Source organism: Psammomys obesus, unplaced genomic scaffold (assembly GCF_907164565.1).
Source record: "Psammomys obesus unplaced genomic scaffold, mPsaObe1.curated_primary_1811, whole genome shotgun sequence".
Taxonomy (NCBI): domain Eukaryota; kingdom Metazoa; phylum Chordata; class Mammalia; order Rodentia; family Muridae; genus Psammomys; species Psammomys obesus.
Window position 1 is genome coordinate 19,074,282 of NW_026596051.1, and position 16,955 is coordinate 19,091,236.

Genomic DNA, 16,955 nt, shown 5'->3' on the forward strand with positions numbered 1-16,955 from the left:
AGAGAGAGAGAGAGAGAGAGAGAGAGAGAGAGAGAGAGAGAGAGAGAGCTGATACTCTGCTCACCTCCCTTCCCCCAGCCAGGCTCAAGGACACACCAGCTGCAGGAGACAGCAGCCTTCCTCACTTTCTCCATTCTCTGGACAGATGGAGGGCCCTGAGGACTGGGGGGTGCCAGGCCAAGGAAGAAGACAGCCTTGTTTTCCCAGGCCTGTTCAGGAGGGCTCTGCTTCCAGGGCTCTCTGATCTGTACAGCTTTTGAAGCATGTAGTTTAGAAATGAAGGTCGCCTCCTTCAGCTAACAACTGGGGCAGAGGCTGAGCAGCCTGAGACCAGCTGCCTTCTTGGTGTTGAGCCCAGGCTCCCCAGGGCTGGCTGATAGCTGGTCTGGCCTGGGGATAGAGGGAACAGACTGTTGCTTCCCATGAGAGCAGCTCCTGAGTAAGCATAGCCAGGCAGGCCTGGTTGGCTTAAAAAGACTCCTGTCCCTGAGGAACACAGCATGGAACACAGCACCTGTGTTATTGACCCTTGAATCCTTCCACTGAGTAGAGACAGCACCTTCTTTGTACTAGTGACAAGAAATGGTTTGCCTGTCCTGGACTTGTAGTCACCAAAACAAATGTCCCTTGGCGTAGGTCCTTGGACATCCGAACACTCGTGGGACTCATTCTACAGTAAGACCCTGGCTCTTGATTGGTCCACCCAAGCAGGGCCACACCAGCAGAACAAAACACAGATCTTCCTTGCTGTATGAAAATCCACCCCGGTTGTGTAGCTGTCCTTCCTGCACCTAGGCAGGGAGTATGTTGTGGACAAGAACCACAGTTTACAGGGTCCCAAGCATCTGTACATATGTACAGAGAACATTAGGAGATGCAGTCATGACTGCCCAGACCCACACAGAGGCAGCATGGCATCCTTAGCACAGCACCTGGCACCCACTGGTACCATGGCATCTTTAGCATGGCATCCTTAGCATGACATCCAATGCTTACAGACATCATGGCATCCTTAACACAGCACCCAATATTCACAGACATTATGACATCTCTAGCATAGCACCTTATGTCCACAGTTATCATGGCATCCTAAGCATAGCACCTGGCACCCACCATGTGTTTTAGAAATTCTGTACCCAGAACTAAGGGGTGAATGAGGCCCGTGGAGTCCCTTTTCTCAGTCCCATTTTTTAAAAACTTATTTATTCACTTTACATCCAGATTGTAGCCCCCCCTCTTCTCCTCCCAGTATCCCCCCACACCCCTCCCTCTATTCTCCTTTTTTCTTCTCCTCAGAGAAGTGGGAAGTCCCCCATGGGTACCAACCCAGCCTGGCACATTAAAATGCTGTGGAACTAGGTACATCCTCTCCTAATGATGCCAGACAAGGCAGTTAAGTTAGGGAATCCAAAGGGAGGCATCAGAGGCAGAGAGTGCTCCCTCCTGCTCCAGTTGTTGGGGGAACCACATGAAGACCACGCTGCACATCTGCTATATATGGGCAGGGGGCCCTAGGACCAGTCCATGCATGCTCTTTGGTTGGTGGTTCAGTCTCTGCGAGCTCCCATGGGTCTGGGTCTTATCTCTCTGTGTGGGAACAGGTCGGTGCCACATGACCCTGGGGAAGGTAGAACTGAGGGTCACCATGGGTCTTGGTGGGACAGACTTCAGGTCAGGGGTGGCAGGGATGAGGGCAGGATAGTGCCCATCTTCTCACCCTGGTGACAGTCACCTCAGCCCTTCTGCCTGTCTCTTCTGCTGATAGTGAGTCAGGTTCTGTCCTCTACCCTCCCCTACATAGCTGAGCACTGAGCAACAGGAGGGATCACATCACCTCAGAGTAGCTGGAGCCCATGGCACAAAGAGAGCTGAGAGGGGTCATCTCTGCCTGCTCTCTGGGCCTGCCTCAGATATTCCGCTGGCATGACCAGTGAGGAACTTTGCTCTGTATACCACACTGGTCTGCAGTGCACGCCAGGAACAGCAGGCCCATATCTTGGTATTTTGCCACTTTACAGAGAAGGGAGCATTTTCAAAGTGTGAACTTCAGGCAGGCATCATCCAGGGTCAGTAGAACACAGTAGCCACTTGGCCTCACACTGCTAGAAGAACAGGCCCTGTCTTACAGGCATCAGTCAGGCATAAGGGAGCTACCTTCTCTGCCTGTAGCAGTGTTGAGGTACGTGATGACTTAGGACTCGACAGCCAGTGCTGTGAGGTGATCCCATCCCTGTGGTCTCGGAAACTTGTGGTCCTAGGGGTTGAGCAACCCCTCTGGAGTTGGCACCTGTCAGTGTTGTCCCAAGCTGAGATTCTGAGGAAGTGAGAGATACAGGAGAGGCAGAGCTTGGTATTGAAGGGTCCACAGCACAGGACCCACAGAGGGGATGGCAGCAATGGAGGGATTAAGCTTCATGCCATCCCTCCTCTCTCCCTTCTAGATGCACAGCTCTGTTTGCAGCCAGCCTTGCCCGGGCACCCTGCCCTGTGCCTTACAGGTTTGTGCCTCCTGCTGCCCTATGTGGCACGTCTGGTTCTGGTGTCTGCCTGTCCCTGCTGGTGTCATGCTGAGTGTAGGAGGAGCTCAGGAGGGGAGGCCTCCTCCAGGTCCAGCTTGGTTCTTTGGCTTGGAGGCTTCAACACTTTCCTGCTTCACAGTGGCAGAAGGCAGAGTCCTAGGCCAAGGCCAGCCAGGCTGGCTCCTCCTGAGGCCTCTGTGCTTGAATTTGGTGGCAGCATCTTTTTGTTTTTCTCACAAGCCTGAGTGTGTGTGTGTGTATGTGTGTGTGTGTTTATGTTCTGAACTCTTTATGATGACCCTAAGTGATTGGCTTAGATCCACCCAGCCACCCATTTCACCTTTATAACCTCTGTGAAGACAGGACTCCCATCTCCACAGGCTCACACTCTGAGGTCCTGGGGTAGGGTTTCAACATAAGAAATTTGAGGAAACCAACTTGGCCCTTAACTGATGTCAACTGCCTCAGGAGCAGGAAGACTTCAGACTTCAGAGGCAAGGAAGAGCCTCCTGAGGAAAATGGGGCAGGAGTGGTGGTGGGGCGGGTCAATGAAGATGCACAGTGGAGGACTTAAGGCTAAGGGAGCAGGGGTCAGAGCTCTCGCCTTCTAAGAGACAGCTACAGCTGGCAGAAATATGTTCCTCTTAGATGAGGTGAATAGGAGGCATGGGAGACTGGGCCTAGGGCGGGGCACCAGACCAGGAGAAGGGGTGTGGAGTGGCCAGGTACCTTCCCCACCTGTGAGGATGGAAGCCAGGTATGGGGAGTGCGTCTGTGTGTGTGAGGGGAAGGAGGAGCTGGAGCTAGTGATGCAGAGGCTTGAGGGGGCTGTCTAAGGAGGGGTGGAACACCGTCAGCAGCAGAGCCTGGGAGGGTGCTGGACGTGCAGTGAGTGACATCACACATGACTTGGTACCGACAGAGCTGAGCCTTGGTAAGTGAGGAAGGAGCAGCTGAGAAGGGCCAGGGTCAGGTCAGGGGAGAGAAGGGTATGACTGCAGGGTGTGGCTGGAGGACTGAAGCCCATCCATGGAGAGGAATAGAGCACCCGTGAGTAACAGGGTCCCTGTGCCATGGAGATCAAGAGGTTGCTAGACAGGCCCACTCGCCTCCATTTTCAGAGACAGGATCACCTCACCCCAGCATCCCTTGGGATGTCCTGAGCTTTCAGCGAGCGTCAGGTTGTGGACACCTCACTTCATCCATGGCCTGCTGTGTTTATTGTAGCGTCAGTTGTCTACCCAAGCCTCTATGTTTGTTCTGATACTTCCCTCAACCCACAAAAAGGGACACATTACTTGCTGAGCTCACTGGCATTCCTGCCTGCACTCTGAAGATGCCTCCAGAAGGTTCCCGACAGTGACATTTCAGGTCAACCTGTACAACTCTGTTCTAGGAAACCAGGACTTCCTCGGAGAGCATTGTCTCTGTGCCGGCCTCCAGCACGTCCGGGTCCCCAAGCCGTGTGATCTACGTAAGTGAGGGCCATGGAGAGTGCTGTGGGGTAGTGGTGGGGTCAGCACTGGGCCAGTGCTGTGGGGGCTGCAGAGGCTGCTGAGGATCATCACTCAGCACTGCGCTGGGGAAGAAATGGGTGCAGAGTCCGAGAGTGACTCTAAACCTGAGCCCTGGACATATCCGTGTGGCCCAGTAAGGCCCCTGGGAACTTATCCCCAACTGGCTGTTGGTGAGAGGGAGAGCCTCATGTAGAGATCTGGTCATAACATTGCAGGAGGGGCATGGCTGGCCTGCACTTAGAGCAAGACAAGGCCATGGGAGGGAAGGAAGCTATGGGGCTCAGCCACTGTGCAGATCCATACTTGTGAACACAGGTTTCTGCTCAACTCTCCAAAAGAAGTGCCCTGGAGATGCGCATGTGTGTGCCTGTGTGCATGCATGTTCTCGTACTTGTGCGTGCGAGTGTGTGTGTGTGTGTGTCTGTATGTACACACATGAGAGCATCTACATAAGTATAAAAAAGATTGGACCCATTAAGGAGTTGTTAGAACAGTTGCCTCCTAGGCCAGCTTAGAGACAGGAGGGTATTGGTGTTACAGCACTATGTGTAAGTGATGAGGTTTGTCATTGAAAGTCCCAGGGCATAGCATGAAGGGTAGCCTGCTGGGAAGCTCCAGGACTTGGGGTGGAGGGATGGCAGGGGACAGGGGCAACTCACTTTTGCCATCCTCTCCTGGCTATATTGGCCAGGCCTTGGATCTTTGGTAGCATGGTAGGGAAATGAGGTTCACTCTCCCTCACTTGTCTTTTCAGCCCACATCTTCCCATAATGGTTGGCAGAGGGTCACCCTGGTGGTTGGTAATAGCAAGTGTCTTTCCTGAGGTCACAGGGGCCACAGTTTAGAGGGAAAAGGTACCAGGGCTCTCTGAGGATACTTGTGCTAAGTCTCAGCCTGTGCCTGTGTGGTCTGAGGTTTTTCTGTGTACCCTAGGCAAGGCATTTCCCTCTATGAGCCTCTGATATATCCTCCGTAAGCTGGGGAGAATCCAACCCCACTGTCCAGGGCTCCCTGAGGCTTGGCATGGGAAACTCCCTGTACAGCTCCAGATCCAGAAAAGGGACTGAGAACATGCCAACTCCCAGTGTCATTGGGTCCACATGCAAGATCAGAGACTGGGGCCTGAACAGAAAGATCTATGTTCTCGCAGCTCTGGAGCCTAGAAACCAAGGCCCAGTCTGGTTCCTCCTGAGGCCTCTCTCCTTGGTTTGTAGACAGTATCTTCTGTCTGTGTCCTCATAGAGTATGTCTGTGTTTTCCTCGCTCATCTCATATTAGAGGCAAGCATCAAGTAGCAGCAGTTCTAGAATAATCCATTTACCTAACTGCCTTATAATCATGCATTTAACTGCCTTTTTTCTTCCTTTCTGTTCCTGTCTCCCTGCTTTCCTTTTCTCTTTGAGACAGGGTCCCATGTAGCTCATGTTCCCCTCAAACTCCCTGTTTAACCAAGCATAATCTTGAATGTGTGGTTGTCCTGCTTTCACCGCCTGAGTACTGGGATTAGTGTGTGCCACTGTGGCTGGCAAATGCAGTTGCCAGGGATGGAATCCAGGTCTTTGTACATGCTCAGCAAGCCCCTACCAACTAAGCCACACTCTAGCCCCAGCTTGTTGTTTACACAAAATAACAGTACTCAGCAGGAAGGGGAATGAACATGATCCCCCTCATTACCCGTCCAGTGAGCTCTGCAGCTAGGTTGCAGCGACCTGTGGTTGCTTTTCTCCCAGTAAGTGTGACTTATTGTTCAGCAACAGGAAACCATGGCAAATAGTATTTTGGTACCTCTTTCTGGTGGTGCCCATGGGCATGAGGCAAAAACACAGTCACCACACCGTATGTTACCCTTGGCTGGAGCATATACACTTGTAGTGTTGTGTACGGTCATCTTAAATTTGCTTCACAGAGAGTGATGAAAAAAGGAAAAAGGAAAACCGCTTACACACACGCCCACCAATAGCCTTCACCAATTACAAAGCTTAACCCGTTGTCAGGGAAACCATCCAAGGTCTTTGCACAGAGAAAGTAACTAACTCCACAAGCTACTTGACAACCATTGCTTGCAGCAGGCAGCTGCTGGACTGTTGGGACCAAGGTGTACAGGAAATAGGGGACCACCCAGGACTAGGTGGCCTCCTACCCAGCACTGTGGGCTGGGTGAAGATAGCCAGGAAGGCAGGTTAATTGGGAAGGGCACATCATTCTCGGTTTCCTGGTTACCTGGGTGTCCCACTGCAGCCTGAAGGACCCTCTGCAGAACATTTGGGTGAGATGTTTACAGCAATCCAGCAGTGCCTGAAGCACAGTTGGTAGCCCAGTACTACAGAAGACAGAGGCTGGGATGCTCACCCAAGTTCTGCAGATGCCTGGTTGCTCAGCTTTAGGCAGAGGGTGACAAAGCCAGTGGTGTCCTGGACAGGTCTAGTCCTGACCTATGGGAAAGGACATACAGTGCACAGGTCAGCCATCACCCAAGAGAGAATCTGACCTGGATGGAAGAGAGAACTCCAAGAAGAGAAATAACATGTGTAAAGCCCTCAGATGAAGGATATAAACTACAGGAGCTGGGGGCAGGAAGTGTGGAATGGAGGCAGAGGACAAGATCAGCTGGTGGCCAGGGAAAGATCCCCTGGGCTATATTCATCAAGACAGCTAGAAAATCCCAATGGGATGGTCCATGGTGATCACAAACCCTGGCTTAGGATTTGATCTTAGATCTTTTGAGTCTTGCGCGGGGTTCCAGAAAGAATAGCCAGAGGTGTGACGCACCAGACCTTCGGTCTTAGTGCACATCTGTCTGCCAGATGTGCCAATGGAGTTCTAGAGTGAGCCTAGTAGTCAGGAAGGCTTACTAGAGGAGATGGGTGAGGGCTGCTGGGCTCTGGAGAGCCTGAGGTTCTGGATAGACAGTTAGCAAAGACATGGATGACCTGAGGTGGGAGCTGCCTGAGGTGTCACCATCAGGAAAGCCACTTGATGCAGCTGCAGCTAAGGTGGGGCCTACAGAAGGATGAACCAATGCGGGGAGGGCTCTAGGGCCAGACAGTTGCCATGCCTTCCTAGGTGAGCCACCCTGGGAAAATTGCCCAGCCTCTCTGAGCTCTGGACTCCTCATCAGTGAATGGGAGTACCGAGTGCCTCCATGACAGGAAGCTGTGAGTTTCTGGGTCTGATCCAGTTCAGTATCTGCTGTGGCTTTTGCGGCGGTGTCTCAGAATCCCAGCAGGGGAGACCGAGAAAAGGCTGATGCAGAAATTAGACTTGAGCAGGGAGGGACTAACGTAGAGCTGAGCTGAGGGTTTGGAAAGAGCTGAGGAGCTCCTTGGGAGGGGATGGGAAGGAGCTACAGAGCAAATATGGGCTCAGGGGGACACTGTCCGAGGAGTCTGGGCAGAGTGAGTTAGGAGCAGCGGCAGCCAGGTGGACCTTGCCTGAGCCAACATGGTGTTTCATGGCATGGCATCCCACAGTTAGGGAATACATGTGGGCCTCATCCCAGCACCCTGACAAACGCTGAGCAGACATCTTGACGCTGTTCTGTACTTGCTCGAAACTGTCGAGGAGAGGGGAGAGAGAATGAGATGAATGTGTAGATGTGGTTGTGTGTGCTCATTTGGCGTGGGGTAGGGTAAGCTGTGCTAATGTGTGTGGGTATGTGTGTGCACACGAATGCGAAAGAGGGCACATGCACATATGTGCAGATCTGTAGAAGCCTGTCCTGGTGTGCCAGCAGATGTGCCAACATATGGGACTCTGTGGTGAATCAGTGGCTGTGTGGTACCGTGTGGAGTGGGTGTGTTACTGTTGCATCCCCTCATGACCTTAGGCAGGCACACTTGGTGTGTCTCTGGCCTGTGCAGCATACCTGTGAGTGCACGCGTGGATGTGAGTAGGGGAGCGTGTGCATGCGCATCGGTGATACTTGTTCATGCTATCTACCTGTAGCCATGTTTGGTTTTAGGTCATAGCTCGAGTCTCACGGTCAGGCTCTGCAGCACATTACCGGTATACACAGTGACTGCAGTGTCTGACTCCAGGGCTATCCCTTGGTCTTGCATCCCTGTACCACCTTCACTGGGGTCTTGGTGTGCCCAGACCCTCCTCACTGCTGCTACGGAGTGGCTCTGGCCTCACATGTGGCATCAGTGTCCCACCCTCTTTCTCTCTCTTCCATCAGGCAAAGCTTGGCGATGAGATCCTGGACTACAGGGACTTGGCTGCTCTTCCCAAAAACAAAGCAATCTATAACATTGACCGCCCCGACATGATCTCCTATTCGCCCTACATCAGCCACTCAGCCATGGGGGACAGGCAGAGCTACGGCGAGGTACGGCTCTCCACCGTGTGTTGCCTCCTCTAGAGCTTCCTCTTACCGACAGAGTTTAGTCACTGCCACCACTCCCTGCTTCTTCGCCCCCGGATAGCATGCCCATCTTTTTCAAGGCACTCCCACTCAACCGTGCCCCCTCAGGGAAGAGTCGAGTCAGAGAGGGAAGGGGAGGTACGAAGCTGGGGAAAGAGAAGCATACTCTGAAAATGTCTGCATTTTCCTGGCTACCGAGTGTTTTCATGATGCATGAAGTGTGTCATTTCCCCCTCGTTGGACCATATGGCCTTGAGCCCACTTTTCCAGGCCAGCACCTCCTCTGTGGGTTTCTTGAGCCCTTCTCTAGGCTGGCTGAACAATGTGGGTCATGATTCCCCAGTGTTCTGGAAAGCAGATGGCATCTGTCTTAGTTGGGGTTTTATTGCTGTGAAGACACAACATGAGCACAGCAACTCTTAAAAAAGAAAAACATTTAACTGGAGCTGGCTTACAGTTTCAGAGGTTTAGTCCATTATCATCGTAGTGGGATATATGGTGGTGTGCAGGTAGACATGGTGCTGGAGAAGGAGCTGAGAGTTCAACATCTTGACCTGCGTGCAGGCAGCAGGAGAGACTGTGTGCCACACTGGGCGGAGCTTAAGTATATATGACCTCAGAGCCCGCCTCCACAGTGACACACTTCCTCCAACAAGGCCACACTTCTTAATAACGCTATTCCCTATGGTCAAGCATTCAAACACGAGGCCATTCTTACACAAACCACCCCAGCATCTATGGCTGTTTAATTCAGGCTGTCTGTTTCCGTTGAACACAGCTTCTGTTGAGTCTCATTTCCTTCCATCAGGAGGGCTTAGTGTAGCTTTGGCTGTGTGTGGAGCTCAGGACAAATGCTTACCTGGAACAGAGAAATGGTCATTCCTAACCTGTGCCCCTTTGACTCCTTTTGTGGCTTCAGCAAGGCCTTGTGGGGGTGTGAGGGCCAAGACCCCGGGGATTGTATATACATAGTAATGTTGAGTTGCTCAACTTGGCCCTTTATTGGACATAGCCATCAGACAAGCCTTCGGGCTCTGAGGGCCACTTAGGGGCTGAGAAGAGCAAAGGGACTAGCAGGTGGCCCTTCTAGTGTGCACGCCTGAGGAGTGGGGGTGGGGGTAGGTGGCACCAGCCTTGTGACTACTGCACCACCCACTGTACCTGAGCTGGGTGTGGGCTTCACCATCCCACCTCTAGCCTTTAGGCAACAGGCCACTGAAGAGGGTCAGAGGTCGAGCAACTTGAGTAACCCTTTGAGGTCCAAAGCCTAGCTTTTTCTTCCCTAAAGACCATGCACTGGCTATCTCCCTGGCTGATCTTCAGGGATATGGAATTCAGGCCTCAGAGCTGAGTTCAGGTCTCACTGGACTCATCCTCAGGATGCCACCAGGGCCCTCCCTGAATGGAGCATTGGCATTCCTCAGGAAGCCATGGCAGGATAGACTGTAGTGAGCAACAGTGTTGTGCAAGACCCCTGACCATTGACAGCATCACCCTGTATCCATGGGTCACACAGTGTATGTGCTCATGTATGTATGTGGCATAGAGTGTGGACATGGGATCTAGAAGCCTCTGAGGGTTTTTTCAGCATCTGAGACCATGTCTTCGAAAGATTAGGATCCATGTGCCCCATGGATAGTCCTATTTGTCCTGCAGAGAGCAGTGGGACAGCGTGGGAGGGTATGTATGTGACTCAGGAGTCACCCTCCCTAGTATCTGCCCTGCCACAAACTTGTACCTTCTGTCTTATACTGCCCGTGAGACCTGCCTCAGCAGAGGTCAGTACCAGACTGTCCTAGGGAAGGGCTGTTTCCACTACCTTCTCCTGAGGCCCAGGATGGTAGGGAGTGAACAACACAGCATGGAAAACCTCAGGGCTCTTGTCAGGTACATTACACACAGAGTAGCCAGTGGCTTCATTGCTGTCTCACCGCCTCGTCCCTCTGGAACAGTCTCATGCACAGAGGTTTTATCTCTGTCCCTGTATCATACCCCAGCCTATGAGAATGATTTTTCTCAATTGTACCTAAAACAGCCAAGGCCAAATGAGGCCCAGCTAGGGCTCACATGGGCCCAGGTAAGCTGGCTCTGGCTCTTACTCTCTGGGTCCCCTGAATGAGATGCAATCCTTCCAACAGAGAGGAGTCTTTGGCTAGAAATGCAAGAACTGGAGCCACCTCTCTGAGCTTTTGTCTCCCTGCCACTCTCTCTCTGCTGAGCCCCACCCAGTCTGTCCTCTCCAGAGAAAACAAAGGGGATGAGCCCAGCGGGTATTGCCGCAATGGTCCATGAGCAGCCAACAGCTTTCTCTTTTGAACTCGTGGTCTCTGTGGAGAGTGTGGATGTGATCAGGTGGGCTGAGTGAAGGAAGGAGCTGGCTTAAGCAGCACCAAACCGTCTCTTGTGGTGGGGCTCTCCTAGATCTCTCAGAGATCCGCCTGCCTCTGCCTCCCCGAGTGCTGGGATTACAGGCGGGGCCACCGCACCTGGCACTCTTTCTGAGTTAGCCTCAGGTCCTTACATGTTGCCTGTGGTTACCAAACAGTCCTTTTACCCTGAAGCAACCCTGGCATAGTGCACTAACAGATGGCTCTGTTGTGTCCACAGTCACCTCAGTTGCTCTCACCAACGCCGACTGAGGTAACAACCACCTATGCCTGCGCCCTGTGTGCTCATGGTGCTACCGCCTGCAGGGTTATAGAGATAACCAGCATGGTACCCAGAGGGCCACAGGGCCATAGCCACATCACTGGGACCCCTTCCTGCTGGTTGTTTTTATAACTGCATCTCATCTGCATGTTCCCCCATGTGTGTGCAGACAAGTCTTCACCGACACTGGGGATGTGGTGTTGCCCAACAGATCCTAACCTGGGTCATGGCTTCTGTGTGTGAGCTGCGGTCCACTTCCTGTCCCTAACTAGATTTTACAGGAAGAAGTTCTGGATTGTAACCCTTGAGGCTGAGCACTCTTGAGAGCTGTGCTATCAAATAAGCTTCTCAACAGTAGCTCAGGGCTTCACCCTTTTTCTTAAACTCAGTACAGATTGTGGCCCTTCAGACTATAGTCTGTGTGGCAGAGCCCAGGGCTGGGGAGGATGTAGGAGCAGGGCACACTCTTGAGCCTCTCTGTGCTGTGGCAACCACTTTATACCTAATTTAATTCCTTTACCCAGAACAACACCAGAGGGAGTTTCCAGGAGTTTCACATTTACCAATGGAGAACCTGGGGCCCAGGTGTCAAGTAACTGGGGCCCGTTTGCTTCCTGCCCTCCCCATCCTTGGGAAGTGTTCCATTCCAGCCCACAGAGCTGGTCCCAGGAGTGAGGATCTCCTCATCTTCTCAGACCGGGGAATGGTTTTCACTTCTTGTAGCTTTAGAAGTAGCGTCCATGGCAGGAGCCCCTGCCTGGTCCCTCCACCACCTCCTCAGCCTGTCTTCTTAGAAATAATGCTTGGGGCACTGCTGCGGTATGCTTGGGGTTGACATGAGGCTAGGAGGGCTGGCATGACCCAGGCCACCAGGCTACCTTGCAGAGGGATGGGCAGTCTGATTTTCGAACCATAGTGCCATGCCATCTCATGCTGCTGTCGCCTGCTCTGGCTGCTCCCAGAAGCTCCTCTTCCTGCTAAGTATGAGAGGGGCTGCGTCATCAGTGCTTGTGGGTCTTGTTGGCTGGCTTCTGAGTCCCAGAGGGCACCTTCACACCCCAGAAGGTGCCACAGGGCGTCTAGAGACTCCCTCCCATGTGAGGAGTGCTTCAGCATTCTCAAGCTGTTTTCCAGGGGTCCAGGGTGCTGGGAAGGGTTAAGAGGGAGGAAAGTGGGTGGGGTGGGGAGGACGAAGGTAGGGTCCTTCCACCCCATCCCAGAAGTCCTAGCACCACAGAGGGTCAGATGGACAGAAAGGGTGGGTATCTAATGGGGACATGCATAGGCCAAAGGGCTTGTTATGACTCAGACCCACCTCGTGCAGATGTGCTCTGTTTATGCTCGGAGAGCCTGTTTTAGGGTTTTGTCGTTTCTGCCCCTGTGATCTAGAGGGCAAATACAGTGGGTGGGTGAAGGATGAGCAGTGCTCCTGACTTGGGTGCTCTCACACTGTGTTCTCACCCAGGGGGATCAGGATGATCGGTCCTACAAGCAGTGCCGAACCTCCAGTCCTAGCTCTGCTGGCTCCGTCAGCCTTGGGCACTACACCCCAACCTCACGGTCACCCCAGCACTACAGTCGTCCAGGTATTCACCCCCACCCCACTTCCCTTGACCCCTGATGAGGTTGTATTTCTCGATAAGTTTGCTGATATAAAGCAGCTTCTTTATTCATGAGAAAAGTGGCAAAGTGGTAGGGGTAGGAGAATGCCAGTGGGCAGTCAATGGTCAATGGAGAGTCTGGCCACTTAACCGTAACAAAAATGGCTGCCTCAAGCCTAGGAGCAGGCAGCCATGAGGCAGCTGGTCACCCTGGGGTTGGAGGAGCTGTCTGCATCCACAGTGCACACCCAGAGACACACACAGCCTCAAGGCCCACACAGAACCAGAGCAGGCTTCTGGGGGGGGGTAGTTATAGAGCTGTCCAGATGTAAAATAGCACACGAGGCAGGAGACCAAACCACAGCCTGTTGTGATCCCATGGGATGTGGGGAGGACTTGAGATGTGGAGTCAGAGTCAGTGGCCACAACACCCAGTCAGAATGTCTAATGCTGTACCTGCCACTCAGTAACCCTAAAGACAGCCATCCTAATAAAGAGGTTGACAAAAGGCCTCTATGCCCTTCCAGCTGGGAGAGAACCCTGTGCAGGGCCTCCCATCCTGTCGCCTCATCCCACTCCCAACCCCTCCCACCCGGCTCCCAGTTTGCATTGTGTTCCTCAGCTTTGAGCCGGCATGTGAAAGCCACTGGGACCATGCACAAAAGCATTGCCCTTTGGAGGGATTTTTCCAAGCTGCTTCCTTCCTTCCGGCTGTGCATGACCCATTTCCACATCCATGGACCATAGCTCTTACTTTTTCAAAACTTTGTGGAAAAATCAACTTAGTTGTTTGTAATCATTTTCATTGATTCCTTGCAATATGCCTGGTCCATCCTGCTAAGTAAGTGCAAAGAATGAAGGTGAGAGAGTGTGTGCATGAGAGAGTAAGTGATTGTGTCTGAATGGGTGGGATAGTGGATAAGTAAGTGAATGAGTGAAGGAATGAGAAAGAGTCAATGAGTGAGTGAATGAATGGATGAATGATCAAGTGGCTAAATGAGTGGACTAGTGGATAAGCAAGTGAGTGAGTAAGTAAGTGAATTAGTAAATTAGTGAGGGAATGAGTGAATGAGTGAATTAATGAGTGAACATGTTAGTCAACAAGTGAATGACTAAGTAAATGAATGTGTTAGTGGGTGTATAAGTGAGTGAGTGACTGATTAAGTGAATGGAGATGTGTGAGTGAGTGAAATGAGTGAATGAGAGAATGAACAGGTGAGCAGGAATGTGGAGAGCAGTGACTTTCTCAAGCCCTTCCCCCAAGGCCCCTTGTGACTTGACCCCTGACTTTGCATCTTTGGGAGGGCTTGGCTACTGATTGCCTCGTCAGGGGTAAAGCCCATAGGGTCAAGCTTTGAATCTGGACTGGCAAGTTCCATGAGGATGCTGGTGACAGAACCACTCCCTGACCTCAGGAAGCTGCCCTCCCACTGTCCTTGATCTCAAGGACACCCCAGAGTGAGCCACAGGCAGGGCCAGAGGCCATGTCCCAGGCTCTGCCACCCTGTATCTCAGAGGCATCATCTCCTGACCCCACCTGAAGGAGAATGGCCAACAGCCTGCTGGGGGACCCTCTTCAGGTGCCCCAGGAGAGCACAGGAGCAATGTCCCTGGCTAAATGGGGACTAGGGCAAGTTGGTGGCTCTGGGGTGGAGGAGCCCAGTGTTACTGACTGCTCTCTGTTGCCCGCAGCTGGTACTGTGAGTGTTGGTACCAGTAGCTGTCTGTCCCTGTCCCAACACCCAAGCCCTACATCCGTGTTCAGACATCATTACATCCCCTACTTCCGAGGTAAGGCGTGCAGCGCACAGCGGGGGGTGCTCGTCCCATGTCTCCGCATGGCTTCCAGAGCCCTGTGTCTCATGCCTGTGTTCTTCCTGTGTTGTGTGTGTCTGGCTGTATTCTCGTCAGTGTGTCCATGTTCCTGGAAGGAAAGCAGGGTGATTTGTCACTAAGAGTACAGCTGGAGGGAACATCTCAATGAGCACCTTGCTCCAGACTCATTCATAGCCTCACTGGAGTTGTTGTACACATTTCCCTGTGGTGGGGTGCTGTTAGTGTCAGCCTTCAGAAGCAGGAGCTGAGATGTGGAGAGGTGGTGATGTCCACAGCCTCAGACCCCTGGCGTCTGAGCTGAGATTCAACCCAGCTGGCCCCAACTCCTGGCTCTTTCCAGACCCAGCCGTGATTCATGTCCTATAGAAACATACACATGAATTCCAATTCTTGTGATTTACTTCATGCTAAGAACTGAGTTGTGAGTGCCCCAAGTCCCCATATTGATGGCTGAACCTCCATACAGCAGTGTTTGAAGAAACAATATTAAGGCGGTGATGGAGGGAGAGTGAGGTCACAAAGTGGGACTCTCATCCACTGGGGATGGTAGCCTTATAAGATGAAGATGAAGCCCCAAGCATTGCCCACACATTTAAGGTCAGTGAAGAGACTGTCACCAGGCCAGGATAAAATACCACTAAAACAAAACAATGAAAACAAACACAACAAAGCAGCAACAACAATACTTGGGCTCTGATCATGACTCCAGAAGTGTGAGAAATGAGAGGCTATTGATGAAGGCCCTGAGCTGTGAATTTTGTTACACAGCACAGCTGAAAAAGACACAAGAAATAACACTTAGGGATTTAGAGAACATAGCAGTGATTTTCTCAAGAGGCCCTGGGTTTATAGCTATGCAATGGGTACCCATGGAAAGCTCCTTTCCACAAGGCAGGCGCAGCCAGCAGCTCCCATCACTAACAGCCAAAAAATGGTCCAGTCTCTTCCATTTTTATTCTCACCCCTTGCCTTGCTGTTGGTCCACTGAGGAGAGCCGTTGGCACTGTCATGGCTTCTTTGGCCCTTCATGGGCTCTCCACACAACCCAGTCTCTAGAACAGGTTGAGTTTTCAGTGAGGATGCTCAGCCCCAAATGCTACAACCCCTCAGCGTGGCTTCTGCAGCCTTGAGACATCCAAATTATATGTCTGTGGGAGTCTCAGAGTGACAGGTGCTCCCAAAACCTGGAGGGAACTTGACTACTCTGGGCAGTCAGATGGGCCTTATAGTCGAATGTTTTCCCTTTGCTCAGTGGCCCTGAGCATGGTTTTTCTCCTGCCTCTGAGGCACTGCCTTTGGTGGGTCTGATATACCTCTGTGTCCCTGGTTAGCCTGTGACAAAAGATGTCCTAGACATTGGCTCTTGCTGCTACTCTTCTTAATGGAGTGAGGGAGCAGAAGCCCACAGTTCTGCCCTCCACTTGACTTCTCAGGCAGGCTGTGACCTTGGCTCTCCAGCATCTTTCCAGAACATGCCTTAAGGAGGTAGAGACTCTGAAACAAATGCCTACTTGATATTCAGAGCAAAGTCCAGGCACAGGTCCTTTCCTAGAGCCTCCTGAGGACCAACCTGTCCCTAGCCTCTGGGCACCCAGCTTATCTCTTCCCACAGGATGCAGCCACAGCTCTGCCATTTGCCCAGTCTCTAGGAAATTCACTCTTGCCCCCGTGGATTCTTTGCAGTAGTTAGGACACAATGGAGACACCTCATTGTCTGATGCTGAGTGAGGGTCTCCCAGGTAAACATGCCCTCCTGTCCCAGCACTCTTCTGACCTAGCTAGCTAGTGGCAGGGCCCCCTCACTTTCTTTGTACCTTTCCCCCAGCCCAGACATCATACCCTCCCATCGTGTCTCAGGACCTGGGACCTCACTGCTACAGTCATGTGAGGGGCTGGTTAAAGTTATTGGCAAATTAGTGTGACTTTCAGACCTTGGTTGGGGTGGTGTAAGGTTTAAGCCTGACTCTTCTTTGATAAGGGACAGGCTACAAGGAAGGGAGATGTGGGTTGATGAGGGGACTCCGTGAGGGTGAGGTCATTTTTCTAGGAGCTGACTGGAGGGTCTTCCATAACACCAGTGGCATGAGAAGAAAGGGAGACAGAGGATCTTAGGGGCAGAGCCTCAGGTCAAAGCCCCAGCATGCATTGTGCCCAGTAGGTGATTCTCCCCTTGCTAAGGGTCCCCTTCCCCAACTTTAAAACAGATCCTTAAGTCCTGGTGCCCCAGCCTCAGGAATTGTGGTTTATGCCTCAGAGAGGCATGCTTTACAGTATGCATTTCCAGGTGGACTTGTCTTGGTGATTGTCCTCAAAGGGCCTTGATATGTGATTGTGAACCAACTAGCTCTGCTCAAGCGTTCAACCAGCGCAAATGGCCATAGCCAACTACAGCATCTTCAAGGCTGGAGCCAACTTCAGTATCTCAAAGGCCAGAGCCACTGCAGCCATAGCAACCATAGTTGGAGCAAAA

The 16,955-nt window shown here is 52.2% G+C and overlaps 1 protein-coding gene across 2 annotated transcripts in view; it reads left to right on the forward strand.

Moving 5' to 3' along the window:
* Ablim2 (actin binding LIM protein family member 2) overlaps positions 1–16,955 on the forward strand; it is a 121,826-nt gene that overhangs the window by 68,069 nt on the left and 36,802 nt on the right. The window contains exons 9-14 of one of the 2 annotated variants that reach the window (XM_055623808.1): positions 2,442–2,498; positions 3,916–3,993; positions 8,214–8,363; positions 11,007–11,039; positions 12,514–12,634; positions 14,342–14,440. In XM_055623808.1, coding sequence (XP_055479783.1) covers positions 2,442–2,498; positions 3,916–3,993; positions 8,214–8,363; positions 11,007–11,039; positions 12,514–12,634; positions 14,342–14,440 — 538 coding nt within the window. The remainder of the gene's footprint in view (positions 1–2,441; positions 2,499–3,915; positions 3,994–8,213; positions 8,364–11,006; positions 11,040–12,513; positions 12,635–14,341; positions 14,441–16,955) is intronic. The other variant, XM_055623809.1, reaches the window with a different exon arrangement.